At 37.7% G+C, this 21263-nt stretch overlaps 1 protein-coding gene across 1 annotated transcript in view; it reads right to left on the reverse strand.

The window, feature by feature from the left end:
- Positions 1-1602: 1602 nt before the first annotated feature.
- Positions 1603-21263, reverse strand: part of STT3B (STT3 oligosaccharyltransferase complex catalytic subunit B) — a 92816-nt gene continuing 73155 nt past the window's right edge. Inside the window, exons 8-16 of the mRNA XM_075547108.1 lie at positions 19919-19967; positions 18213-18367; positions 15774-15985; positions 14281-14468; positions 13567-13738; positions 12486-12659; positions 9629-9742; positions 5714-5926; positions 1603-3258 (exon numbers count right to left, since the gene is read on the reverse strand). Coding sequence (XP_075403223.1) covers positions 3178-3258; positions 5714-5926; positions 9629-9742; positions 12486-12659; positions 13567-13738; positions 14281-14468; positions 15774-15985; positions 18213-18367; positions 19919-19967 — 1358 coding nt within the window. The 3' untranslated portion in view covers positions 1603-3177. The remainder of the gene's footprint in view (positions 3259-5713; positions 5927-9628; positions 9743-12485; positions 12660-13566; positions 13739-14280; positions 14469-15773; positions 15986-18212; positions 18368-19918; positions 19968-21263) is intronic.

Consider the following 21263-nt stretch of genomic DNA (forward strand, 5'->3'; position numbering starts at 1 on the left):
CAGTTCTGGCTAGACTGGGGCACGTACACTTAAACAGGTAAGAGCTCATGACATACGAAATGCAGGTCAGATAAACCCCTCGGGTACAGAAATGGGAGTAGTGATCCCCGGAGGGTAGCGGGAAGGTGAGGGATGAGAAAACCGGTCAGTGATCAATGCATAACCTACCCCTCCCAGGGTGATGAACAGAAATGTCGGTGAAGGGAGACCAGTGAGTGTAAGATATGCAAATAATTTATCAAGAGTTACATGGGTGGGAGAGGGGAAAAGGAGGAGTTGACACCAAGGGCTCAAATTACTATACTTGTGTATAAGTTGTGTTTTTCAGCACATTTTAAATGTAGGTTTTGTGGTAAGGTGCCTCGGCTGAAATATTTAGAAAATGATCATGGCAACATGTGTACAAATAAGCCCGATACAATTGATGTATGGAATGTTTTAAGAGCTAAGAGCCCCCAATAAAGTGTTTTTTGTTTTTTTAAAATGGGAACACATACTCTACTAGGATGTTTTCACCCTTTTGGGCTGCTAACAGCAAGGTCAGCTGTTTGAAACCACCAGCCACTCCTCAGGAGAAAGACTAGGCTTTCCACTCCCTTAATAGGCTATAATCTCAGAAGAAGAAAAAAGGCTATAGTCTCAGAAAGACATAGGCAGTTAGTTCTTCCCTGTCCTATAGGGTTACTGTCAGGGAGAACTGTCTCAGTGGGATGGCAGTGAGTTTGGATTTTGAGTCCTCTGGCTCAGGTGCATTAGAACTGCAGCAATAAACCCTGTAACACAAACCCATTGTTAATGGGTTGATTTAAACTCATAGCAGCCCTGGATTGGGACCAACCCTTGGAGAATGGCCCTTCAGAGGTTCGGAGACTCTCTCTCTCTCTGTCTCTCTCTCTCAGTAAAACACCTCATCTTTCTTCCTTGGAGTGCTTGGGTTTGAACCACCCAGTCTTGTGAGTAGCAGCCCAATGCTTAACCCAAGGTGCCACTAGGGATCCTAGGCAACATGAAAACTTAAATTTTGTCTGTATTTATATTACAAAGCATTATAGCTTTGTTCCATTCTTAAGTATAGCATAGAAACAAGTTTATAGCCTAAAATTTTAAGGTTATGATCTTTAATTTTGGTGATGTAGTGTTTGTGATCACACATGAAGTATATTTTAGAGACCAAGAAAACATTTTATGCCAATCATCCTACACCCCAATGCATCCAAACTACTATGATTTCACTTTTCTGCTACAGTGAAACCACAAATACTTAAGCGACTATAATTAGTTTTTGCTGTTTCCCGAACTAAAAGTGGTCAAGGAGGTTCTTCCTGCTCATGAGAAAATTATAATGCTGATTAAATCCGGGAACTTTATGGAACAGGTTCCTGTTATTTAAATTGAAAAGATAACTTCTTTCCAAACACAAGAACTCAAAAGGAGAGGTCCATACTGGGAATAAAGAAGATACAATAGTTGGTGCAAGTTGAATTAACACAGCATTCTTTTTTGTAAGCATTCTCAATGTTTCTATAAAAGGGAACCGAGGAGGAGGAATGTCTTCAGTTGCATGATTCCATTCAAACAAGACCACTTGTCAAAGACAACACGTAACACAAAATTTGAATGAACTTTATTTCCCCTACAGTCAACAACTTCTCTGCATTGAATTTTAACGTAACAAAGTAAAACAGAATCCCCCCCCTCCGCCCCAATGACAAGGTACCAGAAATCCAAATTTAGTTACATTTTATTTGTGAAAATGTTACAGCCATTTTATAGGTCTGTAAAAGAACCATCATTCGGGTCAAAAATGAATTTTATAAATCAAAGACATATTCTACACCTTGGAAAAGAAAATCAGCAGTAACATTCTCACGGAACATTGTAAATTACATTTTTCTTCATAAAAGGTACATACTATTCTGCACTTTCCCACCAAAAGCAGTGGTGTAAATTATGCTTATTATATAAAAAAACGTTATATCCCGTGGCAGGAAAAACCCCTTCTCTTTCACTTTTACTAAACAACTGAAGAAAATTTTCAAGTCTGTATAAAGTTGCCTCAAAGCTGGAAAGTGAACATGGTCAATCTCCATTTATATTTTAGTGCATTTGACAATTGTCACATTTTTAATAAAAGTAAAAAATGCATATAGCTCTAAAGAGTGTTTCATCAAACGCCTAAGAGGTTTTAAAAAGTATGGAGCAGAGAACAAAACCATTGTGATGGATGTTTTTTTTTTTTTAAAACATGAAAGAAAGTTTACAGGCGAAGTTTACAAATCCTTTGTCATGTTGAAGAGTCACAGAAAATGAACTTTGGATACCTGTCAACTTGAAGGGTTTTTCCTTAAAACTCTTGCATGTAAACATAGTGCTACCCTCAGTACTAAGATACCAAACTCCATCCTGGTAAGCAACAGTCCGTGCTGTTGCCATGATTTCCAAAGGATATAAATTTAGCCCTTGAATGAACAATGTACAACATCTGCTCTGTAAGTACCTGGAGAAAACAACTCGCAGCAGCCACGTGTCAACATAAAAATACTCTGTGAACCTGCTGGCGACTCAAGAGTTCCATCTTGGAAACAGCAGCAGTTTCTCGGACAGAGGCAACAGTAAGCAAGAGAAAATGGACATTTGATGAAACATTCTTTGCACTGGAGAAACATGAAAATAAATATATTTTTAAGGAAGTATAATTTCTTTCCTAATACCTCTCTCTTTTCTCAGGCCTGTACTCATTTACTAGTTCAAGAAACTCTCCTCACCCACTGTCATTTGTATTTTACATATTGCTATTTGGGGAATTCAAATGAAATGCAGGTCTTGTAAAAGAATAAAAACTGACAAGTATGCATGTGCCAAGGACCAAATTAGAGGGTTCTTTGGTGCAATTAGTCCAAATTTTCAGGTTTGAAGGATAATATGTACCAATAAAAAACCTGCTGCTAGACAGCGACAGCAGTGCTCGGTCTTGCTTCACACTACAAACCGGAAACAGCTGTTCTCAATAAGCCAATTTTATTGTTTTTAATCAGGCATCGTCAGAAAATTTTGTACATTAACCTGGACCAATGATGGTTCTGTACCCTCTGTTGCTGTGAAACATGACATGAGCTAAAGGCAAAGACCGGTTCTCACAAGGACAACTGCTTCAAGTTAGGAACCAGAACAGTGGATTTAAACAGTCTTCTTAGATATCTTCTTGCCTTTCTTAAAAGCTAGCTTATTTTTAATGTAGCCACGCTTCCTTTTGGTAGTCTAAAAAGAAACACAACATATGGGGTCAGTTGTAGCTTTCTAAAAGATTCAAAAGCAACATCTATACAACAAGGAAGTTCAAACAGTTTGTGGAAAATTCTCTTAATTCCATTTTTTCCACGAACAACTTCAGCACTACCCCCAAATACACGACTTACTGAATAGAGATGAATGAACTGTCAATTAACGTGGCCCTTCTGGCCATAATTCCTCATGTGACATATCTGAACATTACCCATCCAGTAGCTAAAATCCCATTTTGGAGAGCATATAATAATAGACAAGATTACGGTGGGATTGAGATGTGACTTGTGATCAAGTAAAGGGTGTGACTTCATTCTTAGGGGCATCTTGAGATTTTTGCTTAGTGGAGGGTGTGAACCTCGCCACATTCTTTGTTTCCTAGGGGCATCTCTAAGAATCTAGCTTAGGAGAGGGTGTGGTGTAAAACATATATATCCTTTGTTTCCTGGGATAGGGTAGATACACTGGTACCACCGTACAGTTCTAATGCAAGATGCAGTTCATCAGCTCACCTGAAAAGCCACACCTCTACTTCCTGACTGAGTTTTGGTAGAAGCAAATCCTGCTGTGACTCTTTCAGCATTTTGGGCATCTGGCTCTAGGACCCTGCAATTGGCTTACCTCTCTGCCTGACTTGGTTTTGGAAATGAAGAATACCCATCACCACATGCGAGACATTGGTCTCAAAATTAATTGAGTTTTTGGTGGTATGTTGCAGCAAATCCCCAAACCCCGGGACATGAGGGAATGTAAGCAAGGACGAGTGGGGTTAAAATGGAGAATACAATTTTGGAAAAGCCACATTTGGGACATCTTTAATCTCCAACTCCTGGGACCAGTTTGCTATTCTTTCAAAGAGTATTACCAGCAAGAATACTTTATTAATTTCTTTGAGCAATTCCCTACAGTTTGGACTCCATCAACAGCCATGAACAACCACTGAACTAGATGCCTGGAAGATGAAAGAACTCCCAGAACATTCATCATCAAGCCAACGAGCACCACTAACCAACTCAATGAACCCTGCCCTTTCAACCACTAAACGTTTACCTGGAATAATTACTTGAGCTTTCAAGCTCAATAAAATACAACACTACACCAAGGAAGTGGAAAATTGTTAATGCTGCTCCTGACTCGGCCTCCACGGAATTAGCTCTGTGTCAGAAGGCAAGCTAACAAGTTCTGGAGCCCCAGTTCCCTTACCTACAAAATGAGGTTGACTGTACGTATCTATGGCACTGTAAGGGAAATAAAACTACTTGGCACATCCGCCAAAAATATCTTAGGTAAGAAAACAAGCTTCATAAATGATTAGGCTTAAAGAGATTGAACCAACCAAGCAACTAGTCTTAAATTTTACATATCAGCTATGGCTAACTTGTTGCCTTACTTATTCTATCAAGCGTATGGTATTAAAACTTCATCAAGCACATTAAAAAAGTCAAACCAACTCAGTTTCTAACATAAAGCCTTAAAAAAAAAAAAAAGTAACACTGGGACTACAGAAGCCAAGACAAGGATGATACCCCAAAGGCCAGAGAGCAAGACACTTCCCCAGAATTCAGACTCACAGGCATGATCGTACATTGCTGTTCCTTAGTCACACATTTTGTTGTACTAGTTACAGCTGCACTAACACGGACACTGATCCTGAAGACTGAAAGCAGCCCTTCAATGGGTAGTACCTTATGATACAACCTTCATGTGTCATTTGGCTGTTAGGTACTTCCCATCTCCTACAGCTGAGCAACCTGTAAAACACTCACTTTTAGCAGTGCTTTATCAGTTGGCAGTGAGGTTTTGCTTTTCAATAGCAAAGATTAGTGATCTGTGGAAGTAAGCGATATAGATCACAATAAGGTATTTCAATATTATATACTTGTTAGAAAAGGAGTATGATAGTCTCATCCCAATTCTTGACCATATTTGTCATGTAAATTATAGTTAAAAAGATAAATGAATTTTGATGGTGATGGGGGGCGGCTTTAGAAGGCCTCACTCAACTCAAGCCTATTCTCTATCAAATAATACAGCGACATTATGCTAAGGGGACATGAAAATCCAATAGAAATTTGCTTTGAAAAAATGAGAAACCAAATACAGTTCTAATCCTGAAGGATTAGGTATTTTCACTTTGACCAGGTTTAGCAACGGATGGCCAGATACACCTGACTTTGTGAGTAAGTGTTAATGAGAATGGGACAAACCAAAAGGCAGGACCACCTCTGAAAAATCTGTTGCTTGGTACGTCTGAGATGCTCAGTTACAAAGGAACGCCCCCCCAGCAGGCTAGCCTTATATTTTTTACATAGTCTTTAAATATGTTTCAATTGTCAGATTTAGAAACTTTTCAGTAATTGTTTTTCACACAAACCGACCAACCCTCATTACCCTATTCCTCTTTATACAAATGACTTTCTCTGGCACTCACCTTCTTTGACAAGTACTTCTGTTTGGGGATGATGTTGGTGACTCGAGGTTTGTGGTCTAGGGTCTCCCTGTTATCAGGTGCTTTCACTTTATATATCCTAACAAGCCAGTGTTCCGATGTAAAGGCTTCCTCCAGATGCCTGAACTTAATGTCCTTGTTTCCAATCTCAGCATTACGTGTTCGGTCAAAACCCGGGGGGGTGCGAAAATCCAGCTGCAAAAAGTGACATTAGAATAAAATGTTCAGTATTAGAAAACATTTAATAATAGAAGACAGCGTATATGCTAAGCATCTCTTTAGAACAGTACTGAATAACAAACTTAATAGCGCTAATAATGTTAATTAAAACTGTAACCAACAAAACCAGTGACTACTGAGTTGATTCTGGCTAATAGTGACCCTGTGTGTGTCAGCCTAGAACCGTGCGCCAGTTTTCCATGGCGGATGTTCAGAAGTAGACCATCAGGCCTTTCTTATGAACTCGAACCTGCAGCCCTTGGTAAGCAATCAAATGCTTTAGTATCTGTACCCCCAGGAACTCTAGGATAGTTATCGTATGCACTTGTGGATAAGCCGAGTTTTCCAGCATATTTTAAATAGTTTTTGTGGTAAAATTAGGTGCCTTGGCCGTTATTTGGGTAGGCTTCTACTCGAGTATATACAGTAACTAGGTACTATGAAGTCACTGAAGAATGACTCTAATACATCAAAATTAGTATTTTACTTTATCCATAGACAGAATGAACAGCCTATAAACATAAAAAGCCAAACCACTGAAATGAAATCTATCAAAGCATTTTTAATAGGTATGAAAGGGCTTCATAATGTTTGGAAAACGAGAATGAAAAATAGTAGCATTTTTCTCTAAACGTTGTGAATCTTCCTCATATAACACTATAAGGCTTTGAGCTTACCTATGGCTGCCTGAAACAATCTTCACTTAGCAGTTCTACATGACTGGCTCTTTTCTGGCCTCTTCAGGTAAGCATTTTCTTTAGACTGGTGGCTTCAGCCACTGTTATTTCATGGTTCTCTGTTCTTTTATGCTATAGCACGTGTTGCTGGTATTTAAAAATATTACCTGCATTCTCCACCAGGAAGCCAGCTGCTATTCTCTTCTACCTTATTCGCAACGCTTTATAGTTTCAATGTTTTACTTGCAGATGTACAATAAATGTTTGTTAAATAACCAGAAAGAAGGCAAGGATATAAAGGGAGGTCAAATTCGAGGGAGCTTAAAAGTTTGTGGAAAAATGAAATTAAAATATAATGGACAATTTCCACAAACTTTTAGAAACCCCCTAGTCTGAAGCATAAAAAGAGAAATAATGGAACACATAAATCCAGCAGCACAAGGAATTCACTTTAAAACAAACCTAAGTATACTCAAGAAATGGAGTAATCTTGTTCTCACTTGTCTACACAAGTTTTCTCTCTTTAAAAAAATTTAAAATTTTAAAAACATTTTATTAGGGACTCATCCAACTCATCACAATCCATACATACATCAATTGTATAAAACACATCTGTACATCCTTTGCCCTCATCATTTGCAAAGCATTTGCTCTCCACTTAAGCCCTTTGCATCAGGTCCTTTTTTCCCCTCCCCGCTCCCACCTTCCTCATGAGCCCTTGATAATTTATAAATGATTATTTTGTCATATCTTGCCCTATCTGGCGTCTCCCTTCACCACCTTTTCTGTTGTCCGTCCCCCCAGGGAGGAGGTCACATGTAGATCCTTGTAATCGAGCTCTTATAGATATCAAAACATTTACTTATTTGGTTTTTGAACTCCTTGATATCAGCTCCCTTCCCTCTGTTACACCATCCAATATACCCAATCGCAACAAATTGTTGTTTGCTCCCCTCACGTGGGGTTAAAGAGTCATCACTGCTACCCGCCCTCTCTTCCCTCAGGGAACCATTACTCCTGTTACTGCTTCTGAAGGGTTGGCTATCTTGGCTTTCATGTACTGAACAATCTTAATTATAAGAATGGACATACACAAGTATAACATGATTAGAACTAGAGGATAGTTATGAGTTTCATCAGTGTTATACTGCACCCTGAATTTATCATCTCTTGTGTGGCTCTTCTGTGAGGGACAGTCCAGTTATCTTACAGGTGGATTTTGAGTCTCCATTCCATCCACATCCCTTCACATTGATTTGGCTGCTTGTTTTTTGAACTTCAGGTATCTATTCCCCTCATGATCACAAAGGCTGGTGTGCTGCTTCCATGTGGGCTTTGTTGCTTCCCTACTAGACAGCAGTTTGTTTATTGATAGCCTCTAAAACTCCAGAGGCTATGTATTTAAATAGCTGGGAACCATCAGCTTTCCTCACATTTACTTATGCACTCATTTTGTCTTCAGCAATCATGTCAGGAAGGTACATGATCGAGTTTTAAAAGCATTTATAAGAGGGATTCAAAGAACTCCTGGGAAAATGCCATTATCTTTTAAATTCTATTTTCCCCACAAGCTTTTTGAAGCCTCCTTGAATTATTCCTGAGTAGAGCAGGCATCAAAATTAATTCATGCTGGAAGCATGGTTTTAAATTGTTGGTAAAAAATAGGAAGTGAGATCTGATGAGACTATTAGAGAACACATAAACTAATCATAGATCCATTTTCTGAGGTAACTAATTGTGGTCCTATGTGCTGCTTTCTTTTTTTAAATATTGTTTTATTAGGGGCTCATACAACTCTCATCACAATCCATATATACATCAATTGTGTAAAGCACATCTGTACATTCACTGCCCTCATCATTCTCAAAATATTTGCTCTCCACCTAAGCCTCTGGCATCAGCTCCTCATTTTTCTCCTCCCTCTTGAATCCTTGATAATTTATTAATGATTATTTGGTCCTATCTTGTACCGTCCGACGTCTCCCTTCACCATGCTTCTTTCTTAACATGAGTTTGGAGAACAGGCAGTGGTTATCAAAGAGAAATCAAACCTCAATCTAGTAGTAAGATTATTTTGTGAACCATGGTAAACCAAAAGCTTGTTTGACAAATCGACTTTGAGGTACCGCAATGAATGAAACAGTGACATGCAAATTCCACTCAAACCACTGCATATATGAGCCTCTATCAACCACCGTCATGGTATTTTACAAAAGGATAAAATGTGTTTCACAAACAGAGGCTCAAATAAACCCCTTTAGTTTGGACAGTTATCGTAATCTCTGGTGATGGTATAAAATGAAACAAGCAATTCTTCCTGTGTCTCCCGGAATAATTTAACCAGAGAGCAACTCAGAACTGGGCAGTTCTCAAACTGTAATATGAAGGTACTAACTTGGTATTGGACTCATGAAGGGATTTCAAATAGTTTCCAACACCTCTATTAACAGATAAGGGGAAAAACCTCAGGTATTAAGCAGAGAAAATGAGAACTGTCCAAGAGTGAGATCTAAAATGCAGCATGGCTGACCAAAACTACTGCCCACTCCTTTTGCCCAAATGCCTGTTTGTTTTTATATCATAATAGCACCATCAAATTCAGATCCCCCTAGTTAGCTGTGATAACTGCAAACGTGTGCCTACACAATTCTTTAATTTCCCCAACAAACAGCAAGGTGACCTACCTAAGATCTTAAGTTTTGTAGCTGAGAGAACTTTCCCTGGAGAGCAATGTCTTTCAAATATCCTCAGGTAAAAGACGGGATTGGCAGACAAAGGTTGAATTTGAGCCAAATGCTTTTGGGAAAAGTTCCCGATCTAACAGATTCCTCCCACTTAATTTTTTAAATAGAAGTTTCCTAAATCTAAATTTAATGAACAACAAAATCTTTACAGAGCACATTCCTCAGGACAGGATACGCAAAAAACAATAATTATCGTATGTTTTCTTCAAGAAGCAAACAAGAGTTAAAAACATTCTTTAGAATGTAGAAAAACTAACCTGCATTTCTCCAAATCTGTAGTATGACATTTTATACATAAGGCAATTCAACAAAGTGGGGGATCCTGCTTTGTCTACACGGAATTCTCCCTGTGGCGTAAAATAGTCACTCTCCTACAAGAAAAAAAAATGCAACATTTTGATGTCAGTCAATTCTTCAAAGCTATAGCTCCTCCTTTTCACTTCTCCATAAGAACCAATGTTTGGAAGTATCTTCATAAAGTTTTATCATTAAAAAAGAAAAGGGTAAAATAAGGTATATAAAAGATTAATATCCAAGCTTAATACGTAACATATGCATCCCCCTTTAAAGCCCCAAACAAAACCATCACAGGTGTTTAAAGAAGCCAATTCTATTGATCATTTACAAAAAAAATAATATATATACCTAAGAAAACAAAGAAAGAACAATGATGCTTGTTGAGAAAGTGCAGAACAATTAAGCCCGCTACATTTTAAACCATGTTAAAGTCTTAATTAAAAACAAACACCGGCTAGGGCTAGCTCCAACTGCTCCCTCCCTACTTAAATCACTCCTTTAAGAAAATTTCCTATTTTATTTTTCCATATGAACTGTAAAATCAGCTTTTTTAAAAAAATAATTTTTTGGAGGCTCGTCCAATTCTTATCTCAATCCATCCATCCATTGTGTCAAGAACATATGTACATTTGTTGCCATCACCATTCTCAAAACATTTGCCTTCTACTTGAGCCCTTAATATCTGCTGCTCATTTTCCCCCTCCTTCCTCACTCCCCCCTACCTCATGAACCCTTCATCATTCATGTATTATTATAAAACCAGCTTTTTTACCTGGGCGGTAAGAAGGGTGTGTTTAGAAAACTCCTATAGTTATTTTTATTGGAATCTTATAAAATTTCTAAATTAACCTTATAGAGGGGCAACTTGGCAAATAGACGTTTTTTAAGTTATTCCTAACCTAGGACTTTGCCTAGGACTTTATCCTGCTAAGAAACTAGTACCGTTTATTCTCAAGTATAAGCTGAGTTCTTCAGCACATTAATTAGGTAAAATTAGGTGCCTCAGTGGATATTTGGGTCGGCACACACTTGAGTATATACGGTATACGGAACCATCAGTTAGACTCAATATACCATGGTGCATGCACATAGTGGTACACACTATACAGATGTAGTAAAGGAATGAAACAGCTTTCCACGCTATAATATGTAAAGTTCTGATACCCACCCCCTTTTTTTCTTTTGGGCATGGGATAAGCATTTACTGCATGTATATTCTCTTGTATACTATTTTTGAACCACATGAAGGTATTATCCCTTAAAATTTTAAAATAATGAATCTTTTAAGGCATAGAAATAGAGGATTTCTAAATACATAACTTTGATTTGTCACATGACACATTTTCAACACCACCCAAATAAACCCACAAATGAAAAACATGTTCAGAGAATTAAATTTCAGAAGATTAATTCAATTCATAGAAATAATGTCTATCAGAGGGAGGGGGAAATATGAGGAGCTGATGCCAAGGGCTTAAGTGGAGAGCAAATGTTTTGAGAATGATGATGGCAACAAATGTACAAATAAAGAGTTGTATGAGCCCCCAATAAAATGATTAAAAATAAATAATAAAGAATGCTTATCCTGCCTAGGGAAAAATGTCATAGCATTTACATTTGATAAGAAATTTGGAACCTCCTTCGCCCTCACTCCCATTATAAGACACACATGCATATACTTCCCCCTAGTCTCTTATTCTGCATCAGTGGGGAATCCTCTCGTGTTTTATGTGTGCATCACATAAAGCACAATGTTGGCTGTCCATCCTATAGGAATACCTAACTAAGTGGGAGAAAAGACGGAATGTAGTGACAGAACAGGCTGGATGTGATATGATGACAGTACACACATGGGTGTACCAGTGTAAGGCTTCCAGGAAAGTCAACACATCTCACACAAGCACATGTGTCAGATGAATCAAAAAAATACAACCACGAGGCAAGTTTCAAGGGATAGCATGGATTGACAAGCAACAGTTGATAGAGGGAAAAGAAAGCCAATAAAGGATAAAAAACTGAAAGGAATCAAATTCTTAAGCTAGGGAACTCTGGACTTCCTAACAATACTTCACTACAGAGGCTTTATGTATCTCACTCTACAACACTACAATTGGCTACTTGAGGCATCCCCTTCACCTGGGTTAACACCATTACAGCTGTGGGTGCTGGAACAGGACCCAGTGTTCAAAGCACATATGCGCACCAGCCACAAGCATCATGCTCACTGCACCACGCTGACAGTGGCAGAGCTTTCTCATTCAAACTCTAGCCTGTCTCGCTTTAAGGCCCTTTCCTGAGATCTACGAAAGAAATGCTTTTTGACAGGACAGTGGCACAGTTAATATGCTAGTAGAAGGAACTAAAACTGATGGTGCTATCAATTACAAAAACTATGCTTGATCTAACTGAGTTATGGATTGTTATATCTGTAAGAGCTCCCAATAAATAATAATAATAAAAGGAACCAAACTAAGGCAAAGATAACAATTTCAAGAAATCAATTCAGTAGCAGTTTTTTAGGGGTGGGGGAATGGGCAGGATCTTATTTAATCTTCAGAAATAACAAATTTAAAAGTAAAGAGGTCTTGTTAAGAGATTTCTGTGTGTGCGTGTGTCTGGGGGGCATGTCTTATGAATGAGCTTGGGAAGTTTTTAACCTGGGCATATTCCTCTACTGTCTTTAAATAACATTTGGGTGAGGGATTAATTTTGAGGAGAGAATAATGACAAGAAAAATGGTGCAATGAGCACAATAATAGAATCACTTGGTGACTATGAGAGATTTTTTCACAAACCATTAATTATCTTGCTCCTTACCCGAATGTCTTTTGGATGTTCTCCTTCAGCTATCCTAACCATCCAAAGAAACTTGTTGATGTCATCACCAGAGTAGCCAATCACGCCTCCAAAAATAACCAAAACATAATCTACATCCAGAGTCCTCATGATTTTATAGGCTGCTGATTCATTTGAAGACATAGCTTTTCCTACCTACAGAATGAAAAAAATAAAGAGAATCTGTGCTTAATCCCCGAATTCATTAAAAATAAATATGTACACACTTTTGCCACAAGATGGAACGCATCTCAATAGTTTGATTTACATGGAACTTGTTTTGGAGAATAATTTCCGATAACCATAGTAAAATTAGAGATTTAAGAATATCTCACCTACTGAACCAATTTATGTCAAAATCAAAGTACATGCAATAATGTTGTGGATAATAATTAAATTTCATGAAATAAATGTTGTAAAATAAAGGTAGTCAGGCTTAAAGGAAATAAAACTTTTCATGGCCTCAGGCCAGGGCTGGCCATTTTTCTATGTCCAGTCTAGATGATAACTAATTATAAAACTAATAGAATTCATTTAGTTAGGTAAGTTGATCTATGAGAACATTTCAAAGTACCGATGTGATAAATTTATGCAGATTTTTAGTCAATAGTTAACAGAACTTGCATGTTCAATATAATAGAGCATTTGCTCTACATATTTGGAAATATTATTCATTTATCAAGTAGACACAAATGAAATATAGATAAGTATTTTAAAAGTTGCAAATTTTGCCAAATTCTCCAGTAAGCTAAAAATGAGAATTTAAGATGTCTTGGGAAAATTCCATTATTCTTTAATTTCACTTTTCCATAAACTTTTGGAAGGCTCTCATATTACAATATCTCACAAGATCAGCTCCCAATTCCAACTAATACTTGAAGAAGTCAACATCATTTGTGAAAACAAAATAAACAAACATGCCTTCATTGAGTAAATACGTAATACTTTGAGAATTTAATTCAACACATCAAGAGTATTCATACACACGTTTTCTATTTAATAAGAGAAGCCTGCCTGCTAAAAGGATTTTGTATTTTTAGCCTTTTGATTATACAATTCTTACCAGTGCAATGTGGCTGTTATTCCATGTGTTATTGTCCACCAAAGTAGTTCTGTTAGCCATTCCGGCTATCTGGTAGCCATAATCCCACCAAGACATCACTCGGGCGTGTTCATCCGTATTTTGCCTTAGCCAAAAGTAAGCTTCTCTAAAATCATCTAAGATATTCCTAGTGCTGAAAGAACCACAATATTCTGTTAAAAGAGGCCTTTTAAGTGTCAAAAGGGTAGCTTAAAGTCTCGACCATTAATCACTACGCGTTTTAAGGATGGTGGCTAACGGTCTCATTTAACAGGGGGAAAAAGCAATCAACCACCTAGCAGTAAAAAAAAAAAATCAACAGACCTAGGTTAGAGATTTTCAAACTTTCATGTGCATACAAATAATCTGATTATCTTGTGACCAGAACAGACTTTAGACCAGTAGTTCTGGGGTGGAGGCTGATATTCTGCATGTCTAACAGCAGGTAAACGAAGCAGTATGTAAATCATATGGGAGGCTGTTAAAAGCAGACTGCTAGAGCCTGCCCACAGAGTTACTGGTTTGGAAGATTTGAGGTGAGGTCAGTATGAGGCATTTCTGGCAGTGATATGGCCAAGGAGCTGGCCTTGGGAATATCTGATGTATGTAATTATTTTGCAGGGATCTTCAGGAAGAAAGCACGAGATACAGTCTTTATGCTCTATGGAAGGGTGTGTGTGTTAGCTGTTTCCTTACCCATCATGATTATAAGAGGCTAGGACCACACTTGGGCTGGAGTAGGCATTGCTTGTCACCCATGTGCAATGGACTGCAAACATCATCAACAGCATTAGCATCAGCATTGTGACAATGCTTTTTATATTAGGACCTAATCCTTCTTCAGTCTTTTCCTGTTCAGTTACATGTTTCCTCACTTTACCTGCCTGAAGATTAGAAGAAAAAAAAAGTTAAACTCTTTAGTGTCTTTGTTTCAAGAACATACACAAAAAAATCGAGAGAAAGCTAATTCATAAATTTTATTCTGCCTCAGAAAACATACTAATTGTTAGGTACTCTTGCAGAAGGGTCCCAGGTGGCACAGTATTTAACTGCTGGGCTGCTAACCAGAGTCAGCAGTTCCATACCACCATCCATCCTCTCCTCCGGAGAAAGCTGCAGCTTCCTACTCCCATACAAAGTTGGTTTCAGAAACCCAGAGGAGTAATCTACCTTGTCCTCAGAATTGACTCCATGGCGGTGAGTTTGGTTCTACATTTTTGTGGGTGACAGTGTTTTCTACATATTATCAACAAAGATTTTAAAGTCAGTGGGAATTAGAAGCCCTTCTCCTGTACCTAATTCAGGAACAGCCAAAGCGCAAGCTATCATCTTTAAGAAGTGGCTTCTAAAGCCAGTTGTTCTTGTGTTTTACTTATTTTCAAAGGGAGATAAATAATCAAAGGCCCTATTTATGGTAACTTTTCCTTATAAAACTCTTTAAAACAAACAAGCACCCTGAAAATGGTATGTCCAACTTATAATCCAGAACCACGGATGACTTTAGTATGGGGAAAATTAATAAAACACTTTCAAAATTAATACATATACACTAGGAAATCCCACTGCTTAGTTGTATCCAAGAATCTAGTCGATACTCCAATGACATAGTTAACGTCATTAAGATACGTGCTCCGATCTCCACAAGGCTTTTCTACATTTGCACCACACGTAGTTCTGTTTGCTACCTGAGGGCCTAGAGGCTCAAATGGAATTACATTATATGGGCCAGTCGTTCTTAAGCACCTTATTTCCTTTGTTTTATATTGAATCTACCAACTGTCATCTTCAAACATTTTCCGTATAACATTAAACAAGTTGTATGGCACACACACTTCAAGGATCAGCCATGGTTTCAATGGGGTTTATTTTATACTGGCCAATTTTATGCAATTTAGTACAGCACTGGGTTTTTGCACTCAAAAATGGAAGAGTATGAACAGACCTTAAAATTAAGTATTTATAAAAATACCTCACTAAAAATAAGTGATTTGTTCTTGAATTACACACTGTACTTGTAGACTGAGCTAAATGACCCAGCCAACATTCAAAATGTGAGGCAAACAGTAGAGGTCACAATGAGAGAAAGTACAGTTTGTCTCATCTTTACTTAATCACATACTACATATAGCTTCCTGTGTGGAAGGAAAAAGCACATAAAATTTTTAAAGGCCTTACTTTAGATTCCCCACCTTATCATACAAGTTTCCTGGATTTCTTTTGTCATCTTCATCACTGCTATCCTCCACAGGAGGGTTTTCCCTTTTCATGTCATCCCCCAAATAGTGCTCAAAAACATTGGAGAAGGCAATGGCAGACAGCATACACACAACCGGCGTCAGAGTCAACATGAGCCGCACCATCACCCCAGCAAAGTAGACCGCGCTGATGGCATACAGAGCAACTGAAAGACAAGTTCTCTTGTAACACAGATGGAAAAGGCATTCACAGGAAACTAAACTATAGACTTGATGCCATATTAGAAATCAAGTTTAAAAGCAGACAAGTACCTCATAAAGCTCTAGCTAATATCTTTGTATGTGCTTAAAAGTTACACTGAGAAATTACAACTAATATTGACTAAATAAAATGACATGGCAACAGTTTATAAAAATGCATCAATTCAAATTTAATTACAGTTCCTCAAGGAGATTATACTTTATGCATCTTGTCAATAGCATTCAATATTAGAAAATCCATCACTGACAGATGAAATGTTACTATGCATTACATTATCAGACACAGTAAATTTACAAACTCAAAGTCTATGAAAAATTAGTGGCAAAATCTATCAGAAAGCCTGCTTCAAGGGAAAGTGAGATGATAATTTATTCACTAAAGAAAGAACTTGTAAAATTTCTTCCAAGAGACTTAAAAAAGATATTTTTAAGCACATGTCCAACAGCCAGAACTTTTTGGAAATGTGCTCAACACAAGGAAAGGTTCTACCATTTCTGGCTAAAGGCTCTAATTTACGAAGTCAAACAGTCATTTTAGTTCTGATCTTATGTTTAGCCAATTATAACTATTTTTCCCGAGGCACACAATGAATTTATTTCACCATAGTCCACAGTACACAGTTCTATGACCATTTATACATAAAAATGTTCTGCTTTGTGCTGGTTCCTTTGATTTATCCATGCTGTTCTTTTATTAATTACTGTGCTAAATTCCACTATAGAAATATATCAAAATTTATCTACCAAAGGTGACACTTGGAGCATTTCTAATTGGACGCTATTATGAAGAAAAGTTGCTAATGTGCATCCTTAAACACCTTTTTTGGTGGATTTACATTCTCTTTACCATTTTGTACTAAGTACTGAGTCAAGAGATAGGCCTAAGTTTGCTAACTTCTTTTAAGCGATAAATTGCTCACTGGCTCATGGCCAGTTCTAAAGACCATCGATCTAGGTAAACTAGAAAAAAATGAGTGTTTACCTTTAGTTAACACTCACGGAAATGGCTCTTTGTCTAATAGTAACTTATAATACTATTTAGAATAGTGTCTCCCAGGATCCCATTATTCCTGTACTTGCCATTAAAGTCTTGATTTTACTACTTATTGGCTTGTGTGGCCTGTGCACGTTATAAAGCTATTCTTGGTTTGAGTCTTATCATATGTACAACAGCCACAGCATAGTCCTTTGGCACCTGCTCACTTTGTCTATATCTATCTTGGAAGTGAGATCCTAAGTACATGACTTTCAAATAACACTTTGTATTTAAAATCTTATTCGCCGGATAGGGCAAGATATGACAAAATAACAATCTATAAATTATCAAGGGCTCATGAGGGAGGGGGGAGCAGGGAGGAAGGGGGAAAAAAAGCAAAGGGCTTAAGTGGAGAGCAAATGCTTTGAAAATTATTAGGACAAAGAATGTACAGATGTGCCTTATACAATTGATGTATGTATATGTATGGATTGTGATAAGAGTTGTATGAGCCCCTAATAAAATGTTTTAAAAAAAATCTTATTCAAAACATACATAAATCTATCAAAGAGCATTTTACTTAAAACTGGTTCTTATACCATTATTCTTAGACATAAAATGGATACCCAAGCCAATGCCTTCCTACTCAATCAGATCTAATTTAGAAAATGAAGCCAAGATTATGTGTCAATAAAGCTACAATTTTAATTCTGACTATAACAGCCAGGGGTCCTCAAACTTTTTAAATAGGGGGCCAGTTCACTGTCCCTCAGACACGTTGGAGGCCCGGACTATAGTTTAAAAAAAAAACAAATTCCTATGTACGCTGCATATATCTTATTTTGAAGTAAAAACAAATGGGGTAAAAACACCCGGTGGGCCAGATAAATGTCCTGGGTGGGCCGCATGTGGCCCACGGGCTGTAGTTTGAGGACTCCTGATAATAGCATTACCTTTTTCAGTAGCCATAATTAAATGCAAAATTTATATACTAGTCCTAAAGGGACAAAGTTAATAATTAGATTACTATATGTAATCAAAATTCACCAAATCTTTCATGGTTAAGCATCTATACAAAATGGGAGAAGTTTTATATTGAATATGTAGAGTTAAAGAAAAACAAAACTATAAAGTGAATTAATAACTTAAATAAGGAATATAAATAATGATTCCAAATTATTTATTTAAGTTCTTACCAAATACTCGTTCATCATTGATATTTTTGATGCAGAACCATAGGCCTGCTGGGAAGGTACATACAAGAATATGTAGATCAAAGAAGAAAGACACCCAAGTCGTAGGCTGATGCTCAGATACTGATGCAATAATTGGAATGTGTATTTTTGCATACCTAGCATAAAGAAGTTGATATTATTTAGAGTGAATACAATAATGATAAATCAGGAGTTTTTAGAAAAATGTCCTTTAATTGTAAACATAGTTCCCATCCCCTACCCATTCTTATTTATATATTCCAATGTACCCCAGGTATACTGGAAACACCTCCTCAGTTCACATTGGTAACACAAAAACTAATATGCCCTCTGTACAATCAGGAGAATCACTGTCAGTCTGTCCTATAACACTGTAGCAATCATCCATATGAGCCAGAGGCTAGATGCATCTCCAGGTCATTTCTTTTTGACAGCTGAGGTCAAGAGTGGGGTTCAGGCCCATTGGAAGTATGGGACTTTAGAACAGGGGATTCTGTGATGTCTAGTGGTTTAACAGTTAACACATGACATGCAACAGGCAGAATGGAGAAAAGCCACTTCCAGAGTGTCCAGGAGGGTAAGCAAGATGACTGGTAGGGGCTAGGTCCTACTGGATCTACAAGAGGCCCAAGGCCATGTGTATATAAATAAGACTGCCCAGCAAAGGAGAGGATTAAATTTGGGTATTATTAAAGGGTTATGTGTTTACATGACTGCATTATGGATACTAAATGTTTCTTCAACTTGGTATAACATAGGCCTGCATGTGTAATGGATGTCAATATGACTTATCATGATTACAGAGAGCTTGCATGTCTACCTCCAGCCTATACGTAACTGGATATGCTAAAGGGGGGATTAGGAATTGTCTGGAAGGAACAGGTTTTAAACCAGACCCCTTATGTAGTTTGGGGCTTGTTAGGAACCTGAGTTCTACCCCAACTGGACTGATTTTTCCAAGTGTCCAATTATTAGCTTTCAGTCATCACATATAACTTGTTTACAGAGTGAGTGGGGTGGGCTGTTTATGCTACTGATTGTATGTATCCTTTTAAGCAGACTCCGCAGGGGGTGATCGTGGTTGCGTGCTGTGGGCTGTTCAGATGCATCTGATGTCATGTGACAGAGAACTGCTTCATCAGGGGTTCTAGGCTATAAGCTTTAGGGCTCTTTTCTCTCTTGGAGCCACTGGGTAAGTTCAAACCACCAACCTTTCAGTTACCAATCCGGTTTTTATCTGTTGGGCCACCAGGGCTACTTCATTAAAAACTCAAAGCCAGGGCCACTGAGTTGATTCTGACTCCAAGAGATGCTACAAGTCCAAGTAGAACTGGCCATTTGAGAGGAAAGGGACACTTTTTACGTACAGGTGGTTCCCACTAACCGCATATTCAAGTAATCATGAATCTGTTTTTTGAGTACAGCTTATTAGTTACTAAGTACAACATACACCATTTGGCTGATGCTATCATTCTTAGACATGCACGTGCAGATGTCCAAAGATCACAAGTGGATTTGTACAGCTATCCATAAAGGCAGTGATAATGAAAACTGGAGGTGGGGTGGTGGAAGGGAGGCGATTCAACCAAATGTCAGAGGTGAATTAAGGAATTGTTCAAACAGAACTCCACACACATTAAGTTGAAGACAATCTTTGATAAAAGGGCAGGTAATGCACCTACACTTACCCAGTGTCCCATAGTGAATAAAACCTGCCACTCCATGGTGCAATGTAACCTTCCAAGGAAAAATACAGAGAAAATTCATGTCTTTAAAAATGTTTCAGCATGGATCGACTTAAGCTAATATTAATGTAATTTCAGTTTTTCTTTTATAGATAACATATTCCTGACAGATGGCAGTCAAAAGGTTATGATCAAATAAAAAATTACAATAGTCTTAGGAAAGGCACTTCCAGAAAAATACAGCATGTTAGATACAATTGAATTACCTATCTAGATCCATATATAGATAATTTAACTTAAAAAAAGGAGAGGGCGTAAGTTACCCAATTCAGCACACTAAATTCTATCAGGTAAACAACAAAATTCATATCAAATCAAAATTCCCATCACTATCAACTTGATTCTGACTCACAGCATCCCTGTAGGAAGGAGTAGAACAGTCATCACGTGGTCGCTGTCTCCAATAGCGCTCCCCACCCCCGTTTCCAAGGCTGTAAATCTTTACAGGAGGAGGAGAGGTCATCCTTGGAGACACTAGTATGTGGGATATGCTCAAAGTTCAGATAGCAGCTAAGAGCTTAACCAGTTAAGTACTGGAAGCTTTAAATTTTCTACAGCTCAGACCTTTTATCTAGCAAGGAAAAGATGCTTGAAAGTGGATTTATAAGAGTATGAAGCAGCAAAATCACATAAATATACACTCATGATAAAGTCAGTTACTAGCTATCATGTGTATGTGTGTTTTTTGACAAAAAGCTGACACGTGGCTATCACAATATATTACAATGAGAAGTTACATGTTTTAAGATTACAGCGAATACAAGTTTAAGAAATTTTAGACTTGGTTTAGAGGACAAACTTTAGAAGTTAAGCAATGAACTAAAAAGATTGTTAAAGGATTCCAGAGAAAGGGGCTTAAGTGGAGAGCAAATGTTTTGAGAATGATGAGGGCAATGAATGTACAGATGTGCTTTACACAATTGATGTGTGTATGGAGTGTCATAAGAGTAGTTTGAGCCCCTAATAAAATGATGAGAAAAAAAAAATTCCAGAGAGCAGGAAGGGTGTATCTTCCTTGAGATATGTACTGAAGACAAAGGAGGATATAACCCAGAAATATAGAAACATTCCAAAAGCATGCATCCAATTCTTGCCCTTCTTTCAGTAAGAGAGAGGGACAACATATACACAAGGTCCCAGGCACAAACATTCACGCTCGCTCCCCTACGTACAGACCCCGTACTTGTCAATTGGCTGCCATTATATTAACTCTGAAGAGGGAGAGAGTAGGGTAGGAGCAACCTATGTGGTTACCACGGTAAGAAATAATAACTTAAAATATATAACT

The sequence above is a fragment of the Tenrec ecaudatus genome, chromosome 4 (genome assembly GCF_050624435.1).
Source record: "Tenrec ecaudatus isolate mTenEca1 chromosome 4, mTenEca1.hap1, whole genome shotgun sequence".
NCBI lineage: Eukaryota > Metazoa > Chordata > Mammalia > Afrosoricida > Tenrecidae > Tenrec > Tenrec ecaudatus.